Genomic DNA, 22147 nt, shown 5'->3' with positions numbered 1-22147 from the left:
TCCGCCTGCCTCTGCCTCCCGAGTGCTGGGATTAAAGGCGTGTGCCACCACGCCCGGCAGGTCCCACCAGTCTTATGAAGCCATTTTATCTGATGGCATGAGAGGGCCTGCTAAGGGTGCATGGGCTCTTAGTGGGCTTCTGAGGCAACTGAGCCTAACCCTGCGTTCTCCTCACCCTGCTCCACGGCCTTTGAGCATGCTCCACTCTGCAGTAACCTCTACTTGCTCCATCTCCACAGACTTTGATCCATGTTTTGCTGGAGCCTCCAACATCTGTGGCCCTGGGACCTGTGTGAGCCTCCCAAATGGATACAGATGTGTCTGCAGCCCTGGCTACCAGCTACACCCCAGCCAGGACTACTGTACTGGTATTTCCTGGGTGCCCTGGGCCTGCTGAATGGCGGGAGCAAGTAGGACAAGAGTGTGGGGATGCAGTCACGAGTCCAGGCTACACAAGATCCAAGTAGTATGCTATGGGTGGTTCGCTTAGAACACTCTCTGTGGGGGCTGGTGAGATGGCTCAGTGGGTAAGAGCACCCGATTGCTCTTCGGAAGGTCCAGAGTTCAAATCCCAGCAACCACATGGTGGCTCATAACCATCCGTAACAAGATCTGACGCCCCCTTCTGGAGTGTCTGAAGGCAGCTACAGTGTACTAACATATAATAAATAAATCTTAAAAAAAAAAACCAAACAAAAAACCACTCTCTGTGGACACAACTAACTCGACATCAACGTAAGCTATGCCAGGCTGTGAAGGAGAAAGGAGGTGGTTGGGGGATCGCTGAGGGGAGGGGACAATGAGCAGTCAGGGGGGGGCACTGGTCATCACCAAGGACCCAGCAGGTTGGTCTGTGGCTGTCAGCCTTGGAGACTTTCTTCTCTGTCTCTGCCTCCTATGCTCCCTCACCCCTTCAGTGCCACACAGCACCATTCTCTAGAGGGGGCAGTTTGGAGGCAGATGTCCCCAGAGAAAGGCACACTGGCCTTCATGACCTCCTTCCCTGCCTCCTTCCGGTCAGATGACAATGAGTGTCTGAGGAACCCCTGTGAAGGAAGAGGGCGCTGTGTCAACAGTGTGGGCTCCTACTCCTGCCTCTGCTATCCTGGCTACACACTAGCCACCCTCGGAGACACGCACGAGTGCCAAGGTGAGTGACACCCGCCTTAGGCCTGGAGTGGGCATGGGAGAACACCTCTTGGCTAGGCCCCACAGTGTGGGTGGAAGAGGAACCAGGCATGCCCAGGGTTAACATTGAGGAGTACCAGAGCCTCGGGAAGAAAGACAGAGCTCTGGCTTTGACCAGGGGGGAAGTTGAGACTATGAGGAAGAAGGATCCAGAAAAATAGCAATGTTTGAAAAGGCCTCAAGGATTTGTGGCTAGGGCCAAGAGTAGGCTGATGATGGGGACCGAAGGCCAGGACTCAGGTGAAAAGGAAGCTTTCCTTTTGGGGAATGAAGGTCACCTATGAGGACTCTCAGCAGACCAGGGGACATGTGTGCATTTGGGAGAAGGGTTCTGGTGCCCAACAGTGGAGATACTTGCAGGTTTTTATCTGTCCTGGGAAGGTCCGGCCACAGAGAGGCAACTCTTGGTAAGCAAGCTTCCTGGGTGTCTTAGTTAGGGTTACTATTGCTGTGATGAAACACCATGACTCGAAGGAACTTGTGGAGGAAAGGGGTTTGGGGGCTCACATATCCTGAATTGCAGTTCTTTTGAGGGAACCCAAATAGGGCAGGAACCGGAAGGCAGGAGCTGATGCAGAGGCCACAGAGGAGGACTGCTTACTGAACTGGTCTCTATGGTTCGCTTAAACTGCTTTCTTATAGAACCCAGGACCACCAGCCCAGAGATGGCACCACCCACAGTAGGTAGCCCCTTCCCATCAATCACCAATTAAGACATGCCCTGCCGTACAGTCTTGCTTAAACCCTGATTACAGAGGGTTTTTTCCTCAACTGAGGCTTCCCTCCTCTCTGATGACTTCAGCTTATGTCAAGTTGACAAACTAGCCAGCACACTGTGCAACCCCTTTTGTAGCATAGAATGTTCCTGTGCACCGTTTGTGAGTGAGTTCACGAAGAAACGAGGAAGCGCCTCCTGCACGGCGCCTGGAGACTCAGAGGCAGCTGGGAAGTTCTCACTTGAGAACTGCACTACCTGTGTGTGGGGCTCACACTTCTGGAGCTACTCTGCTGCTTGGCCATGGTCATGGGTTCCCCTGTGTGGCCACGAAGCAATGAACCCTTTCTTTGTCAGAGTCTCCTCAACATCTGATTTCAAGGATCTGGCCTTCAGTATCCAAAGCCATCCAAGTCCTCTCCTTTCATTATGTGAGGAAGGGAGATAGCGAAGCCCAACCTGTCAGGAACGGGAGCGAACCCGGTCATGAGTATTCAGTGGGTACTCAGGTTCTGACTGAGTGGCCAGGTACCTGAGCTCTGACGACAATCAACTGAATGAGCGAGAGTAGCGACCCTGCGGGGACTAGACGAGCAACCAACTGACATAGCAGAGAATTTGGGAAGGTTTCCGTGAGCAGGTACTTGAGCTGGGGTAGAATACAGCTCCCATTTAGTGAGCACTTAAACCAAGAGTCACTCCTGGCGCTTTGCTATACACCATTCCAACCCCTGCGGATCTCATTCCCACCTTACCCTTTGCCAGATGAAACTTCGAAAGGTGAGTTGGAACGCTCACAACACCTAGTTATAGTGGCATTGGACACAGCCGCGAAGTCACGCCCACTCCGGGGCGTGGCTTGCTTCCCGTGATCCTCTTCAAGCAGCAGCTGGAATGGAGGGAGGAGGCAGGGGAAGGCAACCATTTCTTCATAGGCCAGTATCGCGTGCCCTGGGAATAATGCCGTCAGGGTGAATGGAGTATGGGCTTGTTAGCAGAAGTAACAGTAGGCGAGGCCAGTCTGTGACAAGTTTGTTAAGGGTAGATGGTTCTGTCATCTGGCTGTCGGGGAGGAGGTGACTCAGACAGTAGTGTGACAGAGCCATGGGAAAGCAAGGGATGGGGGCTTTCCAGGTTTCAGGAAGCTGCCATAGGTGCTGTGGCCAGAGGCACTGCTCTCTGGGAGCTGGCCCTGGGTAAATTACAGCTGCTACAGGGAATGGTATTGCCAGGCCCAGACAAGAGGCTCTGTCCTGTGCCAGCCTGGTGGCCAGAGGTCTCTGCCAGCCCCGACAGCTGTAGAGGGGAGGAACCTGAGGTCAGCCGAAGTGTTTCTACCACTGGGGATTGGCCGTCACTTGAAGGACCAAATCCAATTTCACATCCACTTCCTAAATTTTGCCAGTCTCACGAAGCTGTGCTTCATTACTTAAATCTATCATTGAGTATAATGTATAAATCAATGATTGTAAATTATTACAAGATTTAAGTTAATTTAGGTAGAAGCATAAATTATCTATTAAAAATTTAAGTAAGAGCTTGCATACCCTCTAGAAAGTGTATCTCTGCACTTTAGCCTTGGGGTTTCCTCATCTGTGAATTGCTTACCTACTCCTATCTTTTTGCTAGTTTTCCAGTGTAGTTTTTACAGTGCAGCTTGTGTATTCTGTTACATTGTATCTGTTCTACTTGTGTAAGGCTGTCTGTCCATGTGGAGGTCAGGACAACCTAGTAGAGTGGGTTCTCCCCTCCATCCTCAGGTGGGTTCTGGCGATCAAAGTCAGGTTTCCTGGCCTGGGTGGCAAACCCTTGCCCACTGAGCCATCGCTGACCTCCTATGGCTTTATTTTTTATGCGTGGTGGTTTTATTACGTCACAAGGAGGTTGTGCATTACGCTTGATGCTACCTTTTCCAGGGTGCTTTATCCAGCTGGTCCATCTTTGCATGGGCCATCAAGAACCCACGTCTCCATTTCCACTTTTCTCTACAAACCGCTTTCCCCAGCGCCATCTGTTTATTAGGCAGTGCTGCTGGCTGCAGCCATGTTATTCCCATCAGGTTTCTGCTTTTCTCTCTGCCCAGGAGTTCCTTCCCCCTTCTCCTCCCTTGGCAGTAGAGCTTCCTGGGGCTCGCACAGCTGTTTCTGAACTCCCGGGAGAGTTGTTCCCAGGAAGGTTCTTGGGTCTGCCTATACTGAAGGTCAGGCTCTCCGAGGGGGCCGAGGAGGATGCCCGTGGCAGCTCTGCCAGGGACTCCACTGAGAACTGGAGTGAAATAGGAAGGATTGCTGCTGCGGGAGCACACTGGGTTCTAGGCGAAGGTTTATGCTGGAGCGATGCTAGCGAACATTCCTTCTGTGTTGGCTCCCAGCCAGGCACTCTGTTCCTCTCTTTGCCTTCACTCGGTCTGTTCACGGACGCTGGGAAGTGTTTGAACCTGTGCTAGAGAGGGGTCATGATGGCTTCGATGGTGGAGCCAGGGAGTAGTCATAGAGCAAAGCTGGTAGGTACACTGAGGCATGGTCTGAGCCAGGACTAGGAATCTGCTGGTCCTCGGGAAGGGACAGGCACTCCCAGCCAGAGGCTTGCGTGAGAACAGAGATCTGGAAGGCAGGCTTGTGGGAATCTACCAGAGCTGAGATTACGCCAAGGGCTGGGTGGTGGTGGCGCACGCCTTTAATCCCGGCACTTGGTCGGCAGAGGCAGGTGGGTTTCTGTGAGTTCGAGGCCAGCCTGGTCTACAGCGTGAGTTCCAGGACAGCTAGGGCTACACAGAGAAACTTTGACTTGAAAAACAAAACCAAAACCAAAACAACAACCAAAAAAGATGATAACAATGAGCGTGGGCACATACAACAGGGCTGGGACAGGGTTTGTGAGCCAAATTCCTAGTAGGACTGGAGACAGCAAGGAGCCAGGGAAGGGGATATATGGGGGCATGGGGGGGGGTGACTGACCAAGATCGGGCTTTAGAGCCATTGTGGGGTATCAGTGTATTCAGATAATGATATTAAACCATGCTTTACTGATCTCTGGCTGCCTGCAATGCTCCCTGTCTTTCTAAGGAGGTCCATCCTTAAGAGGAATCGTAGCGGTAGACTCAGTATCTACTGTGCTAGTGCTAGGGCAGGGGGAACTTCTGCCCCCCTTTGAATCATACTATAAAGATTGATGCCTGACCTCAAGCCCAGCTCTTCCATCGGGAGGAGAAAGCTGCAAAGGCTCCCATGGACCCTAGAAGTAGCCAGCCCTGGGAGAAAAGAACTCAAGGGGCCCCAGAGTCTGGCCAGTCTGGGAGATGACCTAGGAATCCCTTCAAGCAATCAGACTGCAGCGAATGTATCTTCCTTGCCTAAGCAGCTTTGTCCCTGGCCTCCGGAAAGTATGCTTCAGGACCTCCCCCCGCCCCCCAGGGCTGGCTTTGACTCAGGACCATCCTACCTATGTGTTTGCAGATATAGATGAGTGTGAGCAGCCCGGGGTGTGCAGTGGTGGGCGATGCAGCAACACGCGGGGCTCGTACCACTGCGAGTGTGATCGGGGCTACATCATGGTCAGGAAAGGACATTGTCAAGGTAAGGAGTTACCTCCACCAGCTCCCCTTCTGTCTGCCCTTCACTGAGTTTCTTGATACTAAGCCAATGCCTATGGGCAGAGCCGTATCTATGAATCCCTGAGCCCTTCTGTCTTTGGGTGATATGTTGGCATTCTCTCTGCCCCCATGGCAGAAAAATACAAATCTGTATAACACTACAGGAATGAACATCTTTGCACACCTCTGCCCCATCATCCTAAAAATGTGCTCTCTCTCTCTCTCTCTCTCTCTCTCTCTCTCTCTCTCTCTCTCTCTCTCTCTCTCTCTCTCACTGATGTCTCTGGCAGCTTTAACCCTCTTGCTGACACTTGTTAATATAGAAGCTCCCTGAGGACGGACCATGTCGTCAGGCAACCTGTGCTGGGCATCCCACAAGCGCCAGTTGATGAGTGAATGGATCAACAAATAGATCTCCCCTTTCACATACACAGCTAAAAGATGGGCTAGGTCACTGCTAATGAGTCTCCTCACAGACAGGTTTGAATCGGCTACAGTCCTCTCAGCTCTGACATCAGTCTTGCCTGGTTTCAGAAGGTCCCGGAAGTAACGTGTGAGCTATGGACCTTGTAAAGGAGAGACCTTTCACCATGGAAATGAAGTGTGGGTCCCTGGGAGATCTAAGTAAAGTAGTAGTAGAGAAGTGTAACTATAGGTATGGGTCAAACTGTCCTCACCCCCCACCCCCAGAGTGTCGCCTTCCCTCAGGGCTCTCCTCTTAGTGCCCTTCTGCCTAAAACTCAGCTATGCACAATCAAAGCTGCAACCCATCCCTTGTCCTTATCCAACTACTAGAAACTGGACAGCCTGGCATGTCCAAGAGAATGCAGAGTGAGCACAGCACTTGCTAGGACCATCCTATGCACCAGCTGGCCACACTAAGTGCTTGGTAAGAGAGCCTCTTTGGGTATCCCGGGGCTATGCACTTAACATCAGGACTTACTAAAAAGAAAAGCAAAACTAAAGGAAATGAGCCAGGAGATGCCAGAACATTGAAAAGATCGGATTTACACGAACCGGTCTGTGTTAAGGGCAGGCACAGGCTCCAGTGTAGACAGGCCTGGGCTGTATTAGTGTTCCATGTTTGGAAACGGAAATCACCACACTCATCTCAGAGGGCTGATGCTCAAGACCAGCTCAAGCACACTGTAAGGCCCTCTCTTTATCATATCCCGACTCCTCCACATCCCTGTCCTACTCCGGGTGGCTCTGTCCCATCCGGAAGAAAGGTTCTAGACAGACACCGCATCTGCGAGGTCAGGCTGAGGTCTTGGCCCTGGGCAGACACTCTGGGACTGTTGAAAGAGTGATGTAGTTTGTATGATTCTCCAGGTTTCCATCAGTAACCACAGACCCTGCCCATCTCTCCGGGAGCCCAGTCAATTTCCTCTCCCTTTCTTCTTTCTCCAACGAAGCAGCTACTCTCTTTACTGAAGCCTGAGGTCTCTGGTGAGAGACTGTGAGGTCTGGACTGTGGCCTATGCATCAGTCTCCATGGCATCTCCGTCACACCCAGGACTCTGGGTTCCCATGGACAGAGAGCAGATTCTCCGATACACCGCCAGGGCCTTTACTGTCCCCAACTCTCACCCAAGGTCCCCTGAACTCCTGGCTCCCACCTCCCGGTCCCCTTTTGTACTCTCATCAGGAACACAGAAGGGTACCCTCACAGTTCCCCATGCAGAGACGGATCCCTGGAGAGAGGCTCGGGGATCCTCCCAGGGTATGGATGGCAGCCTCACAAATTAGACCCTGGTGTGACCATTCCTTGGATCGCTTTGGCGGTCTCTTCAGCAGCCTTCTAAGAGGGTTTTGTGTATTATTTTAGGCACAGTATTTCATCTTTTGGTCAGCAAACATCTGTTGAGTGCCAGCTGTATACTAGCCATGGGCTGGGAATACAGCAATAAATATTCCCCCAAACCAACCAGAATATTGGACTCTACCAAAACATACCACATTATTAAGTTAAAATCCAAACTCTGGGCTAGACAGAAGAATCTCCACCCAGTGACAGTCTACAGTTTAGCTACCATGAGTTAGACGGCATAGGCTCAGAGTATCTGGTGATGGAATTCATTCCATCCAGAATTTTCCTCTGCCTCCTTTGATCAGCTTGTCCAATGGCTCAGTTCTGTCCACTCTAGGAAGGGAAAGGCCTTCCCTCCTTCAGGTGAAGACTGAGGGGCTAGCCTGGTCTTCTGACCTCTCTCTTTTCTTCACTGACAGACACCTCACATGTTAACATTACTGTTGTCAGGCCCTGGGGCTCTCATCCAAGAAGAAAGCTGAATGTAACATAACAACTTGCACTAGGTTGTGCTTCACTAATAAACAGCCCTGAAATGAGTTATAGAGAACACAGTCAAGCTTCCAGCTCATCAGTGATGGGTGTCTATCAAGAGTCAGTGAGAACTCTAACCCATGCTTCCTAACTGGCACTAAAACGTTCCTAACCAGTGTCTGGGATGTGCCTAGTCCCCGCTAAAGAAAGAAAGAAGATACTTGAGGCTGGCATACAACAAAATGCTTTGGTTCATAAGCTATGCACATCATATCCCTTATACCTTATTGGCTATCACCACGGTATCACTCAAACACAAGGGACCAGGAAGTAAAAACATACATGAAAATGAAGAGGTAGGCTATACTCTGAACATTAGTGAATCCCACATCTAAATGCCAGCATCCAGTGCTACAAACACCCTCTGCAAGTGTTCCCGACACAGTGTAGATAGGACAGACAGGGGTCCCTTTCTCTTGGCAGATGCAATTGTCCTACCTTGCCTGATGTCCTAAAACTATTTTTTTTTTTTTTAAAAATCAGTGTGGCATTAGAAGGATTCTTGCCTCAATCCACTCTTTTCCATCTTCAAAGTCTCATATTCCTGGAAGAAGGACCACTTCTGTGCTCCATCTTTATCCATCTTCCTTCAGATACCTCAGGCAGGAGCAGCGGGTCTGATGCTGACTGTCTCCTGGGTGGCCAAAGTTGGAGGTCCTGAGGTCTTTCGTTCAGCTTAGTGTCATGACAACCCAGCTTGGGGCTTATGGCTGCTCCCTCTCCAGAGATGAGTCTTATTACTTGGAAACTGTGTCTTTGCGGCTACCCACCACAGTAACCACCTGAGGATATAATCTCTTCTTTCAGACCCTCAGGGACAAGCCCTTGTCCCTGGGACGGTCAGTTATGATGACTCCTGACTTCTGCAGACCAGACCATCCCTCGTCCTCCCTTTTACCCTGAGCCTCAGACCCCGTACTCTTCTCTGCTCTGCACTGTTCCCTGCTGACTTTGGTCCTTTTGCAGGACGCTTGCTTCTCTCCCTTGGCCTGTCTCTTGTGTTACTCCCATAGGTGCTGAATAGGTCTTGCTTCTGTACAGTAGGCCCTTTTGGCTTGCTTAAGCTGCTGGACTTTCTCCCAGAGAATAATTGTCAATTTAAGAGGATAAATCCTCCTGTTTCCTTCAGCTTGGCCAACCTGGTGGCCAGACATTTTGATATTTGTGCCAGAAGAGCATATTGTTCTCCTGTGGTTGTGACCCAGAGTTTAGTCCCTGTGGTATGACCTCTCTCCCTCGGTTCTTCCCCTGGATGCTGGAATCCCTGACAGGCAAGTCACTAGTGAAGAACCCTGCACTTGGCTCCTTGGGCAAAGCTTCTCTTCTTGCTGTCACTCCCTCTCCTTAGCCCCTCTCCCCTGCCTGCCCCGTTAGTACCCAGGCTCAGCCTTGCAGCCTGGGCCTGGATCTCGACTGAGTCCTGAGACCCTGTGTCTATCAGCTAGAAGAAAAGCAGAGCTTTGCCAACCTCGACCCTTTAGTCTGCACTTAGCTTCGAGGCGGGTCCTTGCCAATCCCAAGAATGACGCTCAGCCTTCATCTCCTGGGCTGGGGAAGCACTTGGCCTTCACAGCCCTTTGGTGACTTGCTGGCCTGTGGTAACAGCCTGACTAACTGCTGTCCCCCAGATAGCCACCCCTTGTAAAGGATTAAGCATTGACCAAGGGCAATGTGAAGGCCCAGCCCAAACAATCTAGTGTGAAACATGTAGCTCTCTGACTTCATACAGCTAACAGAACCCACTGGCTACTGCAGCCACCCGCGGGGTCTTTAAGTCCTTTCATTAATCTTCGCTCTAGAACAGTGAGGGAGGGAAGACGGGAGGGTTGGGAACACACTGCGGGGAGTCATTTTTTCCTAGTGTTCATCTATACCAAAACAGACATCCATTTCCCCATACAGGGCAGGGTCAAAGATTTGCAGACATGAAGTACCCATGGGTCGTGGCTCTCAGAGATGACCAAGGGAGGGGTTGTTGTTTTATAGATATCGACGAGTGCCGTCACCCTGGTACCTGCCCTGATGGGAGATGCGTCAACTCCCCTGGCTCCTACACTTGTCTGGCCTGTGAGGAGGGCTATGTAGGCCAGAGTGGGAGCTGTGTAGGTAAGGACTGATTGCTGAGGCACTAAGGGGAGTCATTTGGCCATGGAGTGGCTGGTGGACCCCACACACAGGAAGGGGAAGAGGTGGGCAGACAGAAGTAGCTTAGAGGGTATTGTCCTCCTTCATCCGGCTGGATTCTTAGACGATGCTGAGCATGATGTGGGTGTGCTTTGGTTATGGGACTCTGCCCTCTGAATCAGCTAGGGTGGGGCCCTCCTCTGCTGCCTCGCCACATCCGTTCTGAAGCTCTATCCCAAAGGCCCAGAAGCTCCTGTGGTTGGCTTCTGTTGACAGGGATGAGAAGCCAACCACCAGGCCCTCTGCTACACTAAAGTACTGTATGAGGAGCATCTCCCACTGAATAGTCGTGGCACTTCTTGTTCCCAAAACAGTTCCGTGACAGTGGGAAGGAGAGCTCTTTCCCCTCAGCCCCCGCAGGGAAAAGGCCCAAGGTTCTGATTCTAGGAGGAGCTGTGTTTTGAATAGATGCTTTGAGACTCTGGGGAGGGCAGATGGTTCCCAGGCCCTCAAGACAGCCACAGCCACCCAGGCACAGCCTGGCCTTTCTCCATACTGCCCGCCCACATACTGGGACTGCTCCTTGGTTATGGACTATGGGTGTTTGGGTGGCAGGTAAGAGACTAGAAAGGATGAGACTCAGGATGGAATGAGTCAGGGGTCTTGGACACCTCATTTCTAGCGTTCTCGGTAGGTTCATTTTCCAAGACTGTGTAGGGTGGCTGAGGAACACTCAGGAGGGTATGGCCCTACTGTGCCTAGATGAGACCAAGGAGCATGGCTTCGTGGCTCTCCAAGAGTGACTGGCCTACACTCCCTCTGATGGCCAGTTCCATGGGCTCATACTAGAAAAGATCTAGGCTTCCTACAGAGGGGAGAAGGGCAAGGAGGAGAAGGAGGCCAGTGCACCCTCTTGGACTTTATCCACAGATGTCAATGAGTGTCTGACCCCTGGGATATGTGCCCATGGACGGTGCATCAACATGGAAGGCTCTTTTAGATGCTCTTGTGAGCCAGGCTATGAGGTCACCCCAGACAAGAAGGGCTGTCAAGGTACTAAGATGAAGCGCCCAGAATTCTTGGCGCAGGCAAATCAAGTCTCCAGCATCTTTCCCTCTGCATGCCAACCCTGAATTATCCTAAAGCCTGTCCTCCCCTTTGCCAAAACCTGTCCTTTATACACTCCCTGCCCACCTATGAGTCTCTGGCATATCTGCCCTGCAGAATCCCATACAGAACTCAATGGCCTGTTTCAGATGTGGACGAGTGCGCCAGCCGAGCCTCGTGCCCCACTGGCCTCTGCCTCAACTCGGAGGGCTCCTTCACCTGCTCAGCCTGTCAGAGCGGGTACTGGGTGAATGAAGATGGCACTGCCTGTGAAGGTAATAGGAGAGATGGTGACAGAGGGACATAATATAGGCTGCCCTCCTTCTTAAATAGCATCTGTTTGTCTCCAGCCTTGGGTTGATCCTGAGAGTCTCTGGGTTAGGTTAGAGGGAACTTGGGGAGACTTGGCCTCAGAGAGCTTCCAAACTTGACATAACTTCCAAGTTCAGAGATGAGACAAATGGTCACAGAGACAAGAAGGAAGCTAAAGTCACCTACGGTGACTTCACATGATGACTATGATCCCAGGACTTGGGGGTTGGGGGCAGAAGGATCTGGAGTTCAAGGCCAGCCTTAAGTACAGAATGAGTTTAAGGCCAGCCAGAGCTACACAACACTGTCTCTCAAAAGAGGGAAGCTGGAGGTATGGCTACACAAGGAGTTTTCTAGGAAGGAAGTATGAGGTTGCCTTATAGAATATGGCCAAGGCTTGCCCTTCTCTGGAGATCCAAATGGGCGAGAGGTGTAGTGAGGGAAGGCTTCATTGCTGGGACTGGGTCCATGGTCACAATTGTCTCTCTGCCTAGACCTGGATGAATGTGCCTTCCCTGGAGTCTGCCCCACAGGTGTCTGCACCAACACTGTGGGCTCCTTCTCCTGCAAGGACTGTGACAGGGGCTACCGGCCCAACCCCCTGGGCAACAGATGCGAAGGTAAGAGACCTCTCCCCTGTGGGGAGAGTGCAGATGGAATATAGTAGACTAACCAAGCCTATACAAGAAGGATCAAGAAACACACACATACACACACACACACACACACACACACACACACCATGAAGGCACTGGTGTGCAGGCTGCAGTGTCTCTGGAGCACTGAGGGATAACAAGAAACACGAGACACATGTGGTTCCTTGGGCCTTGGCCTAGACTGAGTGACACCCTATTATAAGCTTCTAGAGCAGTGGTTCTCAGCCTGTGGGTCTCGACCCCTTTGGGGGTCAAATGACCCTTTCACGGAGGAGGCATATCAGATATCCTGCATATCAGATATTTGCATTATGATTCATAATAGTAGCAAAGTTACAGTTATGAAGTTGAAGTGAAATAATTATATGATTTGGGGTCACCACATGAGGAACTGTATTAAAGGGTTACAGCATTAGGAAGGTTGAGAACCACAATTCTAGAGTGTCCGTTGTGCTTCCCCATGGTGTTAATATGCCTATAATCCTAAGAATCGAGTGACCCTGTCAGGATGATGCAAAGTCCAAGGCCAACCGGGGCTGCTTAGCGAGAGAAGGGATGTAGGGGTGGGGGGGCAGGCAGGACAGCTGTGATGATCCACGATTGTAACTCTGGCATTTAGGAGGTAGAAACAAGAGGATTAGGACAAGGTCATCCCTGGCCATCTTGGAGGCAAGGCCAGTGCTAACTACATGAGATCCTATCTCAAAACAAACTTACAAACAAGCAAAATAAGAGTTTCTGTTACTGTCTCAGGCTCCAGGTGTCTGTTTCCTTGATTCATTTCCCATTGCTTCTTAGCCCAAGACAGGGGAAGGAGGCTTGGGTTTCCCTAGGCCAGGACTGTTGGGCAAGAAAGGAACCCAGCCAAGGCTAGACCAAATGGAAAGATCTCTTGTCATCCTTCTCCCCGTGGTCCTCTCCTGAGCTTCTCCCAGCTGTGCTGCTCTGGGAAAAGAGAGAAACATCACAGGTCCAGTCCCCTCAGGCAGGTGATAGGTCTCTCCCTGTGGCCTTACAGATGTGGATGAGTGTGACGGTCCCCAGAACAGCTGCCTGGGAGGTGAGTGCAAGAACACAGAAGGTTCCTACCAGTGCCTCTGTCCCCGGGGCTTCCAGCTGGCCAATGGCACCATATGTGAGGGTGAGTACCCAAGTCTCCCATCAGAAGCTGGGGACAGTGAGTGTCTTGCAGAGGTGAGGGCATCCTTACAGACACTCCCTTCCCACCTTCCCCTGCAGATGTGAATGAGTGTGTTGGGGAAGAGCACTGTGCTCCTCATGGCGAGTGCCTCAACAGCCCGGGGTCCTTCTTCTGCCTCTGTGCACCCGGCTTTGCTAGTGCTGAGGGGGGCACCAGATGCCAGGGTAAGAAGCCAGCGTGGCCATGTCTAAGGTCCACCAGCAGGGCTGGTGTCTAGATCAGAGTCCCTTCTGAATACCCATACTGAAGTGAACAGCATGCCCATTGCCCATCCGGGGCTGGGGAGGACCGGGGAGATGTGAAAGATCCGGGAAATGCCTAGAGTCAGTCAGAGGACCCTCTGTGGTGCCTGTGGCAGACATGCATGCTCTCCAGGGTCTCAGTGTTCCCTTTCTCCTGCTGACAGAGTCCCCACCCCCACCCCACCCCACACTAGAGCCCTCCCCACAGTGTGGCCTCAGGTTCCTGGTGCTGGACTGTCCCCTTGATCCTCCTACTCTGAGCTTCTCCCTCGCTCTCCTGTGGGTTCCTTGAGGTCCGAAGAAAGCTGCTTGGGGCTCTAGCAAGTTCTAAGGAGACCCTAGCTGCATCTGCTCACTGGTATCTCTATCCTAGATGTTGATGAATGTGCAGCCACAGACGCATGTCCGGGAGGACACTGTGTCAACACAGAGGGCTCCTTCAGCTGTCTGTGTGAGACTGGCTTCCAGCCCTCCCCAGACAGCAGAGAATGTGTGGGTAAGGACTCTAGGGACTGGGTGGGGCTCGGCTTTACTTCTGTCCGCCTCTGTCCCCATGTTCTCATTAGCTCCCTGGGACGATGAACACAGCTTCTCAGGAAGTAAAGCATTTTCTACAGGATCCAAAGTGTACTGTATTTATTGAGATTCTGATGCCCGAGGCTGGCATGATAAAGACAATAATCTTTATATCAGCAGAGCCCACCATCTAGTTTTAAAGGCCAAATACGTTCAGCAGATACCAAACACCTGCTATGTTCAACGTCGTTTGGTAGGACAGATGGTTACAGACCATCTTGACATTGGTAAGGGAGATAGCTATTGAAGAAAGCTCCCTGATTCTCACTGGGGTGAAAATGGCCCAGAGGAGGCTGAGCACGCTCGCTCTCAGAGCTTCCCAAGTGGTGTGTAGTTGTCTTCCTAGATGCTTGGCCCTGCTGGGTCAGGGGAAACTATCCTGAGTGCATCTGCTTGGGGTGAGCACAGTGACTTGAAAGGGACCTCAGAAGCAGAGGGATTTGAGCTTGTAACGTCAGCAAGGTGGGGTCGGAGCAGTGACCTGACCCACACATCTGCCCCCTCTCATGGCTCTGGGGACAGATATTGATGAGTGTGAGGACCGTGAAGACCCCGTGTGCGGAGCCTGGAGGTGTGAGAACAGTCCTGGTTCCTACCGCTGTGTCCTGGGCTGCCAGCCTGGCTTCTACGTGGCGCCAAATGGAGACTGCATTGGTGAGTAAGAAGATGGAGGTCGGGGCTGGAGGGCCGAGGAGGGCCAAGGAGGGCCGAGGAGGGCTGGGGAGGCGGGGGGGGGGGCGTGAGGAGACCGACGACAGCTAGATTTTCCTTCATTGAAGTGGAAGCAATTTCTCCCAAGAACACTGTTTGGGCACTCCTTTGAAATTTGTGTATTTTCCATACAGTGACGCTTACACAAAAATTAAAGAGGAATGTTAGAATTAGGGGTTTCTCGTGCTGTGTCCAGGGGTTGTTTTTGTTGTTATTGTTGTTTGTTTTCAAATCTTGGTGTTAATAGAACAGATAAATAAATACTCCCTGAAAACATAGGGAGTATGCATACCCTCCACCCTGGTCCCCATTATCCCTCAGACATAGATGAATGTGCCAATGACACTGTGTGTGGGAACCATGGCTTCTGTGATAATACGGATGGCTCCTTCCGCTGCCTGTGTGACCAGGGCTTCGAGACCTCACCGTCAGGCTGGGAGTGTGTTGGTGAGTCGCCTGCTCGCTACCCCAGGGCTGGGCTAGGAAAGACACTGGGACCCTTCTCATTTCCACCAGTGGTTGTCTTTCTTGAAAGGAAGTATTAGGGCCCTCTCCAGACACATTCATGTTTCCGGGGCTCCATGATAGGACCCCAAAGGGTGATAGTGGAAATCACAAGGGAGGGATATTTCCCCTCTGGCTAGCATGGCTGCTGGGCGAGTAGGAAGGAAGGCCAGTCCTGCTGCAGAGGGAGCAAACAAAGAAGGGACCTCCTGTCCCACTCACTTCCCTAGAGAGCTCGAGGACACGAGACACCCAGAGGAGGGAACTGTCCTCTTTGTTTGCTTTCATAACCATTTTCAGCAACCCCTCTTCTCTATTCCACACCACACCCTCTACCCACCAGGCCCCCTTCCCGATAATCCGCATCCACGTTGGCTTCCTCCGAGCGTGGTCCTCTTGGGGGACAAGAACCTGCCTGCGTGGGCTGGAGCCACGGGCAGGGTGCACTCGCGTCCTCCTCTCTGTCCTCATGCCTGGCAGATGTGAACGAGTGTGAGCTCATGCTGGCAGTGTGTGGGGAGGCGCTCTGTGAGAACGTGGAAGGCTCCTTCCTGTGCCTTTGTGCCAGTGACCTTGAGGAGTATGATGCGGAAGAAGGACACTGCCGTCCTCGGGCAACTGGAGGTGAGACCTGGGAGGTCCCTTCCTTTCCTGCCACTTTCCATAAGGACTCCGGCTTATGAAAGCCATCCCAGCTCCTGCCTCTTAGTAGAGTTCAGTGGGCCAGTGTTGGGGTGTGGGTTACAGTTGGATGACAGAGAGGACAGGAGTCTAAGGGCCACACTTGCCAGCACATGCCAGACAGCATTCCCACTGAGTGGCTAGGATGACTGAGGGGAATTCAGGTGCTCTGTCACCTAGAATAGCCCTCCAGGGGACCTCTGAGTTTGTTACAGAGAACCTACCTGAGCCCACCCAAGCCTTGAATGGGTCTTTTAGATTAAGGAGGCCTTGACGTTAAGCTAAGCTGGACCCTACCCTTCTCATTGCTACTCTACCCCAGGCTAGACCATAACTCAGCTGGCTTCAGTGACTTGGAAAAAAGTAAGGGGAACTTTGTAAGGAAAAATGGAGGGGAGAAGCACTTGGGGTCCCTGAGAGGCAGAAGGGACCAGAAGGATGCTCATATGGTATGCCAGAGATGGGGATTGCCCATGGGGGTTGTTGGCAAGTAGTACATTAGAAACATCAGGGCCTTGGACATCAGAGGCACTGGAGTCAGAGTCCCATTTCACCCCTTAATAACTCCTTAAATGTAACTTCTGAGATGCAATGGCTTTGTGGTAGGGGAATGACAACACAAGCCACCCCTAGGGATGCTAAGGGTACCCCATGAGATACTGTACACCACAAGGTTCTCTAGAGACACCAAGTTTAAAAGATCAACCTGAGGGCAGGGATGCCTCAAAGGGTCATGAACAGACTGTCATAGGGGGCTTCTGTCACACTCAGCTCGGAGAATCCCAGACGTCCAGACAGAGGACCAGGCTCCAAGCCTTATCCGCATGGAATGCTACTCTGAACACAATGGCAGTCCTCCCTGCTCTCAAATCCTGGGCCATAACTCCACACAGGCCGAGTGCTGCTGCACTCAGGGTACCAGATGGGGGAAGGCCTGTGAGCCCTGCCCATCTGAGGACTCAGGTAAGGCCTCTAGGGTGGCAAAGACTCTTAGGGTCAGTTTGCAGTGTGATACTAAAGGGGAGGGGGAAGGAGCCAGGGGTGATGGCATGTGCCTGTAATTCCAGGCTAAAGCAGAAAGATCAGGAGTTTGAGACAAGCCTGAGCTACAAAGCACAGATCCAGGCCAGCCTCCATTATATAATTAAACCCTTAAAAATGGGGGTAGGGCAGGGCAGTGGTGGCACATGCCTTTAATCACAGTACTTGGAAGGCAGAGGCAGGTGGATCTCTTGTGAGTTGAAGGCCAACCTGGTCTATAGAGTAAGTTCCAGGACAGCCAGGGCTCTATAGAAATAAATCCTGTCTCAAAAAAAAAAAAAAAAAAAAAGACAAAAATCAAAACAAAAAATTGGAGGTAGGGAGACATGATATGTTCTCTCTTTGCTTGAATGCCTTCGTACACAGTTGAATTCAGTGGGCTCTGCCCCAGTGGTCAAGGTTATATCCCAGTGGAAGGAGCCTGGACATTTGGACAAACCATGTATACAGGTGAGCGTCCCCAACACTCTCCTCCTCAAAGTCCACTTCCAGAGTGTCCTTGTCCTCTATGTGGCCCCAGGAAGTCCTACACCCAGCTCCCGCTTCTGGGTGGCTTCTGTCTTTACACCCAGCTCCAGCTTCTGGGTGGCTTTTGTCTTTTGGGCTCTGGGGCTTTTCCAGCCCCGATATTTTTATCTGGAAAGTTTTAGCCAAGATGCTCCTGGAGTGTTTGCATGACCCTGAGCTCAGTTCCCCTGTGCCCTCAAGTCTAGAGGGTGCACTATGGTGTTTAACCTCACCACCACCATGCCCGAACACAAGGACAGACTGGGGTAGGTATTGCACTGCCACCCAGGTCAGGACAGTAGCTGTCTCTCTGGCTCCACTCACCAAAGCAGAAACCTTGGGGAGCTCATAGTCTTGGAGAGTTTCGGGTACTGGATCCCTTGGTGCCTGTCTTAGTCAGGGTTTCTATTCCTGCACAAACATCATGACCAAGAAGCAAGTTGGGGAGGAAAGGGTTATTTCAGCTTACACTTCCATATTGCTGTTCATCACCAAGGAAGTCAGGACTGGAACTCAAGCAGGTCAAGAAGCAGGAGCTGATGCAGAGGCCATAGAGGGATGTTCTTTACTGGCTTGCTTCCCCTGGCTTACTCAGCCTGGTCTCTTATAGAACCCAAGACTACCAGCCCAGAGATGGTCCCACCCACAAGGGGCCTCTCCCCCTTGATCACTAATTGAGAAAATGCCCCACAGCTGGATCTCATGGGGGCATTTCCCCAACTGAAGCTCCTTTCTCTGTGATAACTCCAGCTGTGTCAAGTTGACACAAAACTAGCCAGTACAGTGCCTTATTCAGAAAGCTAGTCCTGAGAAGGAAATAATGGGAACAAAAAGTGTGTGCGTGAGTGTAAGTGTGAGCATGTGTGTGTGCGCACAACTGTCTATGTGTGACGTGTGCATATGTGTGCATGTGTGTGAGTGCATGTACCTGTGTGTATGTGTGTGTGTTGCTGGAACTGAAGCCAATGGCTTCCTGCACTCTCCCACTGGACACCAAGGGGCTTGTCTTGAGTGCTTGCTTTGTGTCAAGTGCTATTTAAAGTGTTTTATGGGTATTAGCATATCTTAATCCTCATTACAATTGAAGGAGGTTAAGCAGTATTTTAGAGGAGAAACTGAGGCAAGAAGAACCTAAGCAACTTACCCATCTCACTCGGAGGGCTGGATGTAGAGCCTCTGACTATAAGTACCCCTTCCCGCCCTGTCTCCCCCCACCCCCACCCCCTCGCCTCACTTTGTCCTCCTGCAGATGCCGATGAGTGTGTACTGTTTGGGCCTGCTCTCTGCCAGAATGGCCGATGCCTCAACACAGTGCCTGGCTACATTTGCCTGTGCAACCCTGGCTACCACTATGATGCCTCCAGCAGGAAGTGCCAGGGTGAGGACTCATGTGGGCCCTGCTAATCCTTAGTCCCACTCTTGCTAAGAGTCCCCCTTCCTGGGAAAGATGCCCACTGCAGCAGGCGGGTCTGAGGCAAGGGCAGTTCTAGCCTGTCAGAGATGGTCCCTAGAGAGAGCCCTTCCAGGGTGGACATCTCCTTGGGCCTCCTTAGACAAACCCTTCTGTGAGCATTGTCAAAAGTTCACTTCTGGCCCTTCTCCACTTTCTCCTCACACCACAGATCACGACGAATGCCAGGACCTGGCCTGTGAGAACGGTGAGTGTGTGAACACAGAAGGTTCCTTCCATTGCTTCTGCAGTCCCCCCCTCACCCTAGACCTCAGCGGGCAGCGCTGTGTGAACAGCACCGGCAGCACAGGTGAGTAGATGGGGGTGTGGGCATCAGGGGGTACAGACCTGGCCTGGGACTCACAGTCTTCTGGGGTGTGTGCCACCAGAGGACTTCCCTGACCATGACATCCACATGGACATCTGCTGGAAAAAAGTCACCAATGATGTGTGCAGCCAGCCTTTGCGTGGGCACCATACGACCTATACAGAATGCTGCTGCCAAGATGGGGAGGCCTGGAGCCAGCAATGCGCTCTGTGCCCACCCAGGAGCTCTGGTAAGAGGGTACCTGCAGATCTGGGCATAGCTCTGGGAAGCGCGTACTATCCCCCTGAAAAGAGAGCAATTGGGAGGCCCAGGCCTTGCCCTTTATCCACGTCATTCAGGACAAAGAAAGGCGCAGGCATGGTCAGGGACCCCCCATGTGTTCTCCTCTTGGGCCAAGAGCTGAGCCAACTCACTGAGCTTCAGCTAGCAGGAACTAAAACCCCCCGCACCCACCATTCTCCCTCCTCCCCAACAGAGGTCTATGCTCAGCTGTGCAACGTGGCTCGGATTGAGGCAGAGCGGGGAGCAGGGATCCACTTCCGGCCAGGCTATGAGTATGGCCCTGGTCCGGACGATCTGCCTGAAAACCTCTACGGCCCGGAAGGGGCCCCCTTCTATAACTACCTGGGCCCCGAGGACACGGCCCCTGAGCCTCCCTTCTCCAACCCAGCCAGACACCTGGGAGACAGCACAGCCATCCTTGAGCCTCCTCTGCAGCCCTCTGAACTTCAGCCTCACTATCTAACCAGCCACCCAGGTACTTGGAGCAAACTGGAGAAGAGCCACGCCCTGCTGTCCACCCCCCCTCCACCTGCCTGGCAGGTGAGGACAGGGGAGGAGAAAGACACTGGACACAGGCAGCCAAGCGGTCACCCCAAACCTTCAGGAGAGTGTGACCTTTGTTGCAGTGTCGTTCTGTAGGGCTGTTACCATCCACTGACAACCCCACCCTCGGCCCGCAACACAGACCACCTTTGTACTGGAGGGTGTAGGGTGAGAGACACTGGGATCTACACCCTCAGGCCTCAGCCTTCTTCTTTCTGACCCTCTCTTAGAACCCCTGGCCTCCTTCGAAGGCCTTCAGGCTGAGGAATGTGGCATCCTGAATGGCTGTGAGAATGGCCGCTGCGTGCGTGTGCGGGAGGGCTACACTTGTGACTGCTTTGAAGGCTTCCAGCTGGATGCCGCCCACATGGCCTGTGTGGGTGAGTTTGGAGCAGTGAGAACCACAGGACTCCGACTAGGGCAGCCGGGAAACACGCTGCTGCCCCCTAGTGGTGGCGTGTCAAGCTAGTGAAAGTGGAAGCCCCAAAGACAGGTTTAATGGCCGATCCTCCGCAGAAGAGAAGCAAAGACATGAAGGCATAGTCTTGGGCATGCTAAGATGACTGCTTCTTGGGTTTTGTCCCTTAGTTGGCTTGTTTGGGGTGGCCTGATGAGGCGGGGGGGTCCGAAGAGGGGGCCTTTGGGTGTCATATCCAGAGAAGGGGGAAGGGGCTGGTGGCTAGAGGGACCCAGAGACCCCTGCAGCTTTCTTCTTTGCTTCCATAGATGTGAACGAGTGTGAAGACTTGAACGGGCCTGCAGCACTCTGTGCACACGGTCACTGTGAGAACACCGAGGGTTCCTATCGCTGCCACTGTTCCCCGGGTTACGTGGCAGAGCCAGGCCCCCCACACTGCGCGGCCAAGGAGTAGAAGTGAGGGGTTGCTGTGGGCAGCTATCTGGAAATGGCTTCAGCCATAGGCTGTGGACTTAAGATTGCTTCCCTAGCTGGGAAGACATCGCGGCTGGGAAGATAACGTGATGACATCAGGCCAGGGCTCTGGAGCCCAGTTCTGCCAGCCTTGCCAACTTTTTATCTCTTCCAGCTTAAGTCTGGGTGTGAGCTTCTGTCACTGCCTCTATGCCATTGCTTGGCTTAGACACCACAAATATCTTAATGCTTCAGCCACTGGCCGTGAGACACCGCCCACCAGTCTGTCCCGGGGACCACACTATAGGGCACTCGTCAGGCTGTGCTCTTAGGCTGTGCAAACATTGCAAGCACCCCTTTCCAGCTGTGATCCACACATCATCCTAATGGTTCTGTAACGGGGACAGTGGCTACATCCACCTGGGAATGGCCTCTTCACAATCAGTGGAGCAAGAGAGGGTTTGGGGAGTAGCTCCTGTGTCACCTCTCAGAACCAACACCACCACTCGGCCAAGCTGGCATGAGCTCTTTTTGCCATATCTCCATCCCTTAGACAGTTCTGGGGCCCCAAAAAGGGACCAGTTTCCCTCATCTCAGAGGATGAAGGCTAATACTCACTGAGTGTAAGAAATACAAAGGAAGAGGAACAGTGAGCCTGAGAAATTGCGGCAAGAGAGTGATACAGAAAACATGGCGAGCTAATACAAAAGAAGCCAAGAGTTAGACAAATCTAAAAACACCTAGTTGCTTTGGGCAAATAAGTACTTGAAGCCCCTTAGAGCCTCTGTGTGCCTGCAGTGAGGCTTGTCACAAGCTCTGGCACCCATCTGCAAAGGCCTTTCTTAGGCACATCTATCCCTACGGGGAAACCCAAATAGATGGGCTAACAATATAAAGGTCTCCTTTTCAGCTGCTCTTGGCAGAGGAGGCCAGGTTTTCAAAGTTGTTTATCTCCTCCACTCAGAAGCACTTGCCCTTGTTCCCTCTGAAATGCACTTGCATACAAGCTAGCATGGGGGAATAAAATGTTCATCTGGACCCTTTTGTGCAGTTTTTATTTCCTATTATGCCATCTTTATCACACTGGTTAAATCTAAGGATCAGATTAGAGGTGGGCCTGCATGTGTTCCACGTCCAGTTGTGTAACTGGGCTCCAGGGCAGTGCAGCTCTG

The 22147-nt window shown here is 52.2% G+C and overlaps 1 protein-coding gene across 1 annotated transcript in view; it reads left to right on the top strand.

Annotated features, from left to right (window-relative positions):
- Ltbp2 (latent transforming growth factor beta binding protein 2) overlaps positions 1-21963 on the top strand; it is a 92783-nt gene extending 70820 nt beyond the window's left edge. Inside the window, exons 16-36 of the mRNA XM_029541020.1 lie at positions 240-368; positions 1022-1150; positions 5359-5478; positions 9826-9945; positions 10894-11016; positions 11220-11345; positions 11877-12002; positions 13057-13179; positions 13278-13403; positions 13855-13977; positions 14580-14711; positions 15090-15215; positions 15753-15896; positions 16725-16916; positions 17361-17444; positions 18751-18879; positions 19124-19261; positions 19341-19508; positions 19755-20036; positions 20335-20484; positions 20831-21963. Of these exons, the coding sequence (XP_029396880.1) occupies positions 240-368; positions 1022-1150; positions 5359-5478; positions 9826-9945; positions 10894-11016; positions 11220-11345; positions 11877-12002; positions 13057-13179; positions 13278-13403; positions 13855-13977; positions 14580-14711; positions 15090-15215; positions 15753-15896; positions 16725-16916; positions 17361-17444; positions 18751-18879; positions 19124-19261; positions 19341-19508; positions 19755-20036; positions 20335-20484; positions 20831-20976 (2936 nt within the window). The 3' untranslated portion in view covers positions 20977-21963. The remainder of the gene's footprint in view (positions 1-239; positions 369-1021; positions 1151-5358; positions 5479-9825; positions 9946-10893; positions 11017-11219; positions 11346-11876; positions 12003-13056; positions 13180-13277; positions 13404-13854; positions 13978-14579; positions 14712-15089; positions 15216-15752; positions 15897-16724; positions 16917-17360; positions 17445-18750; positions 18880-19123; positions 19262-19340; positions 19509-19754; positions 20037-20334; positions 20485-20830) is intronic.
- Positions 21964-22147: the final 184 nt, after the last annotated feature.

The sequence above is a fragment of the Mus pahari genome, chromosome 7 (genome assembly GCF_900095145.1).
Source record: "Mus pahari chromosome 7, PAHARI_EIJ_v1.1, whole genome shotgun sequence".
NCBI classification, from domain to species: Eukaryota; Metazoa; Chordata; class Mammalia; order Rodentia; family Muridae; genus Mus; species Mus pahari.
Note: the sequence above shows the minus strand (reverse complement) of the source record. Positions and strands in the feature narration are given on the sequence as shown.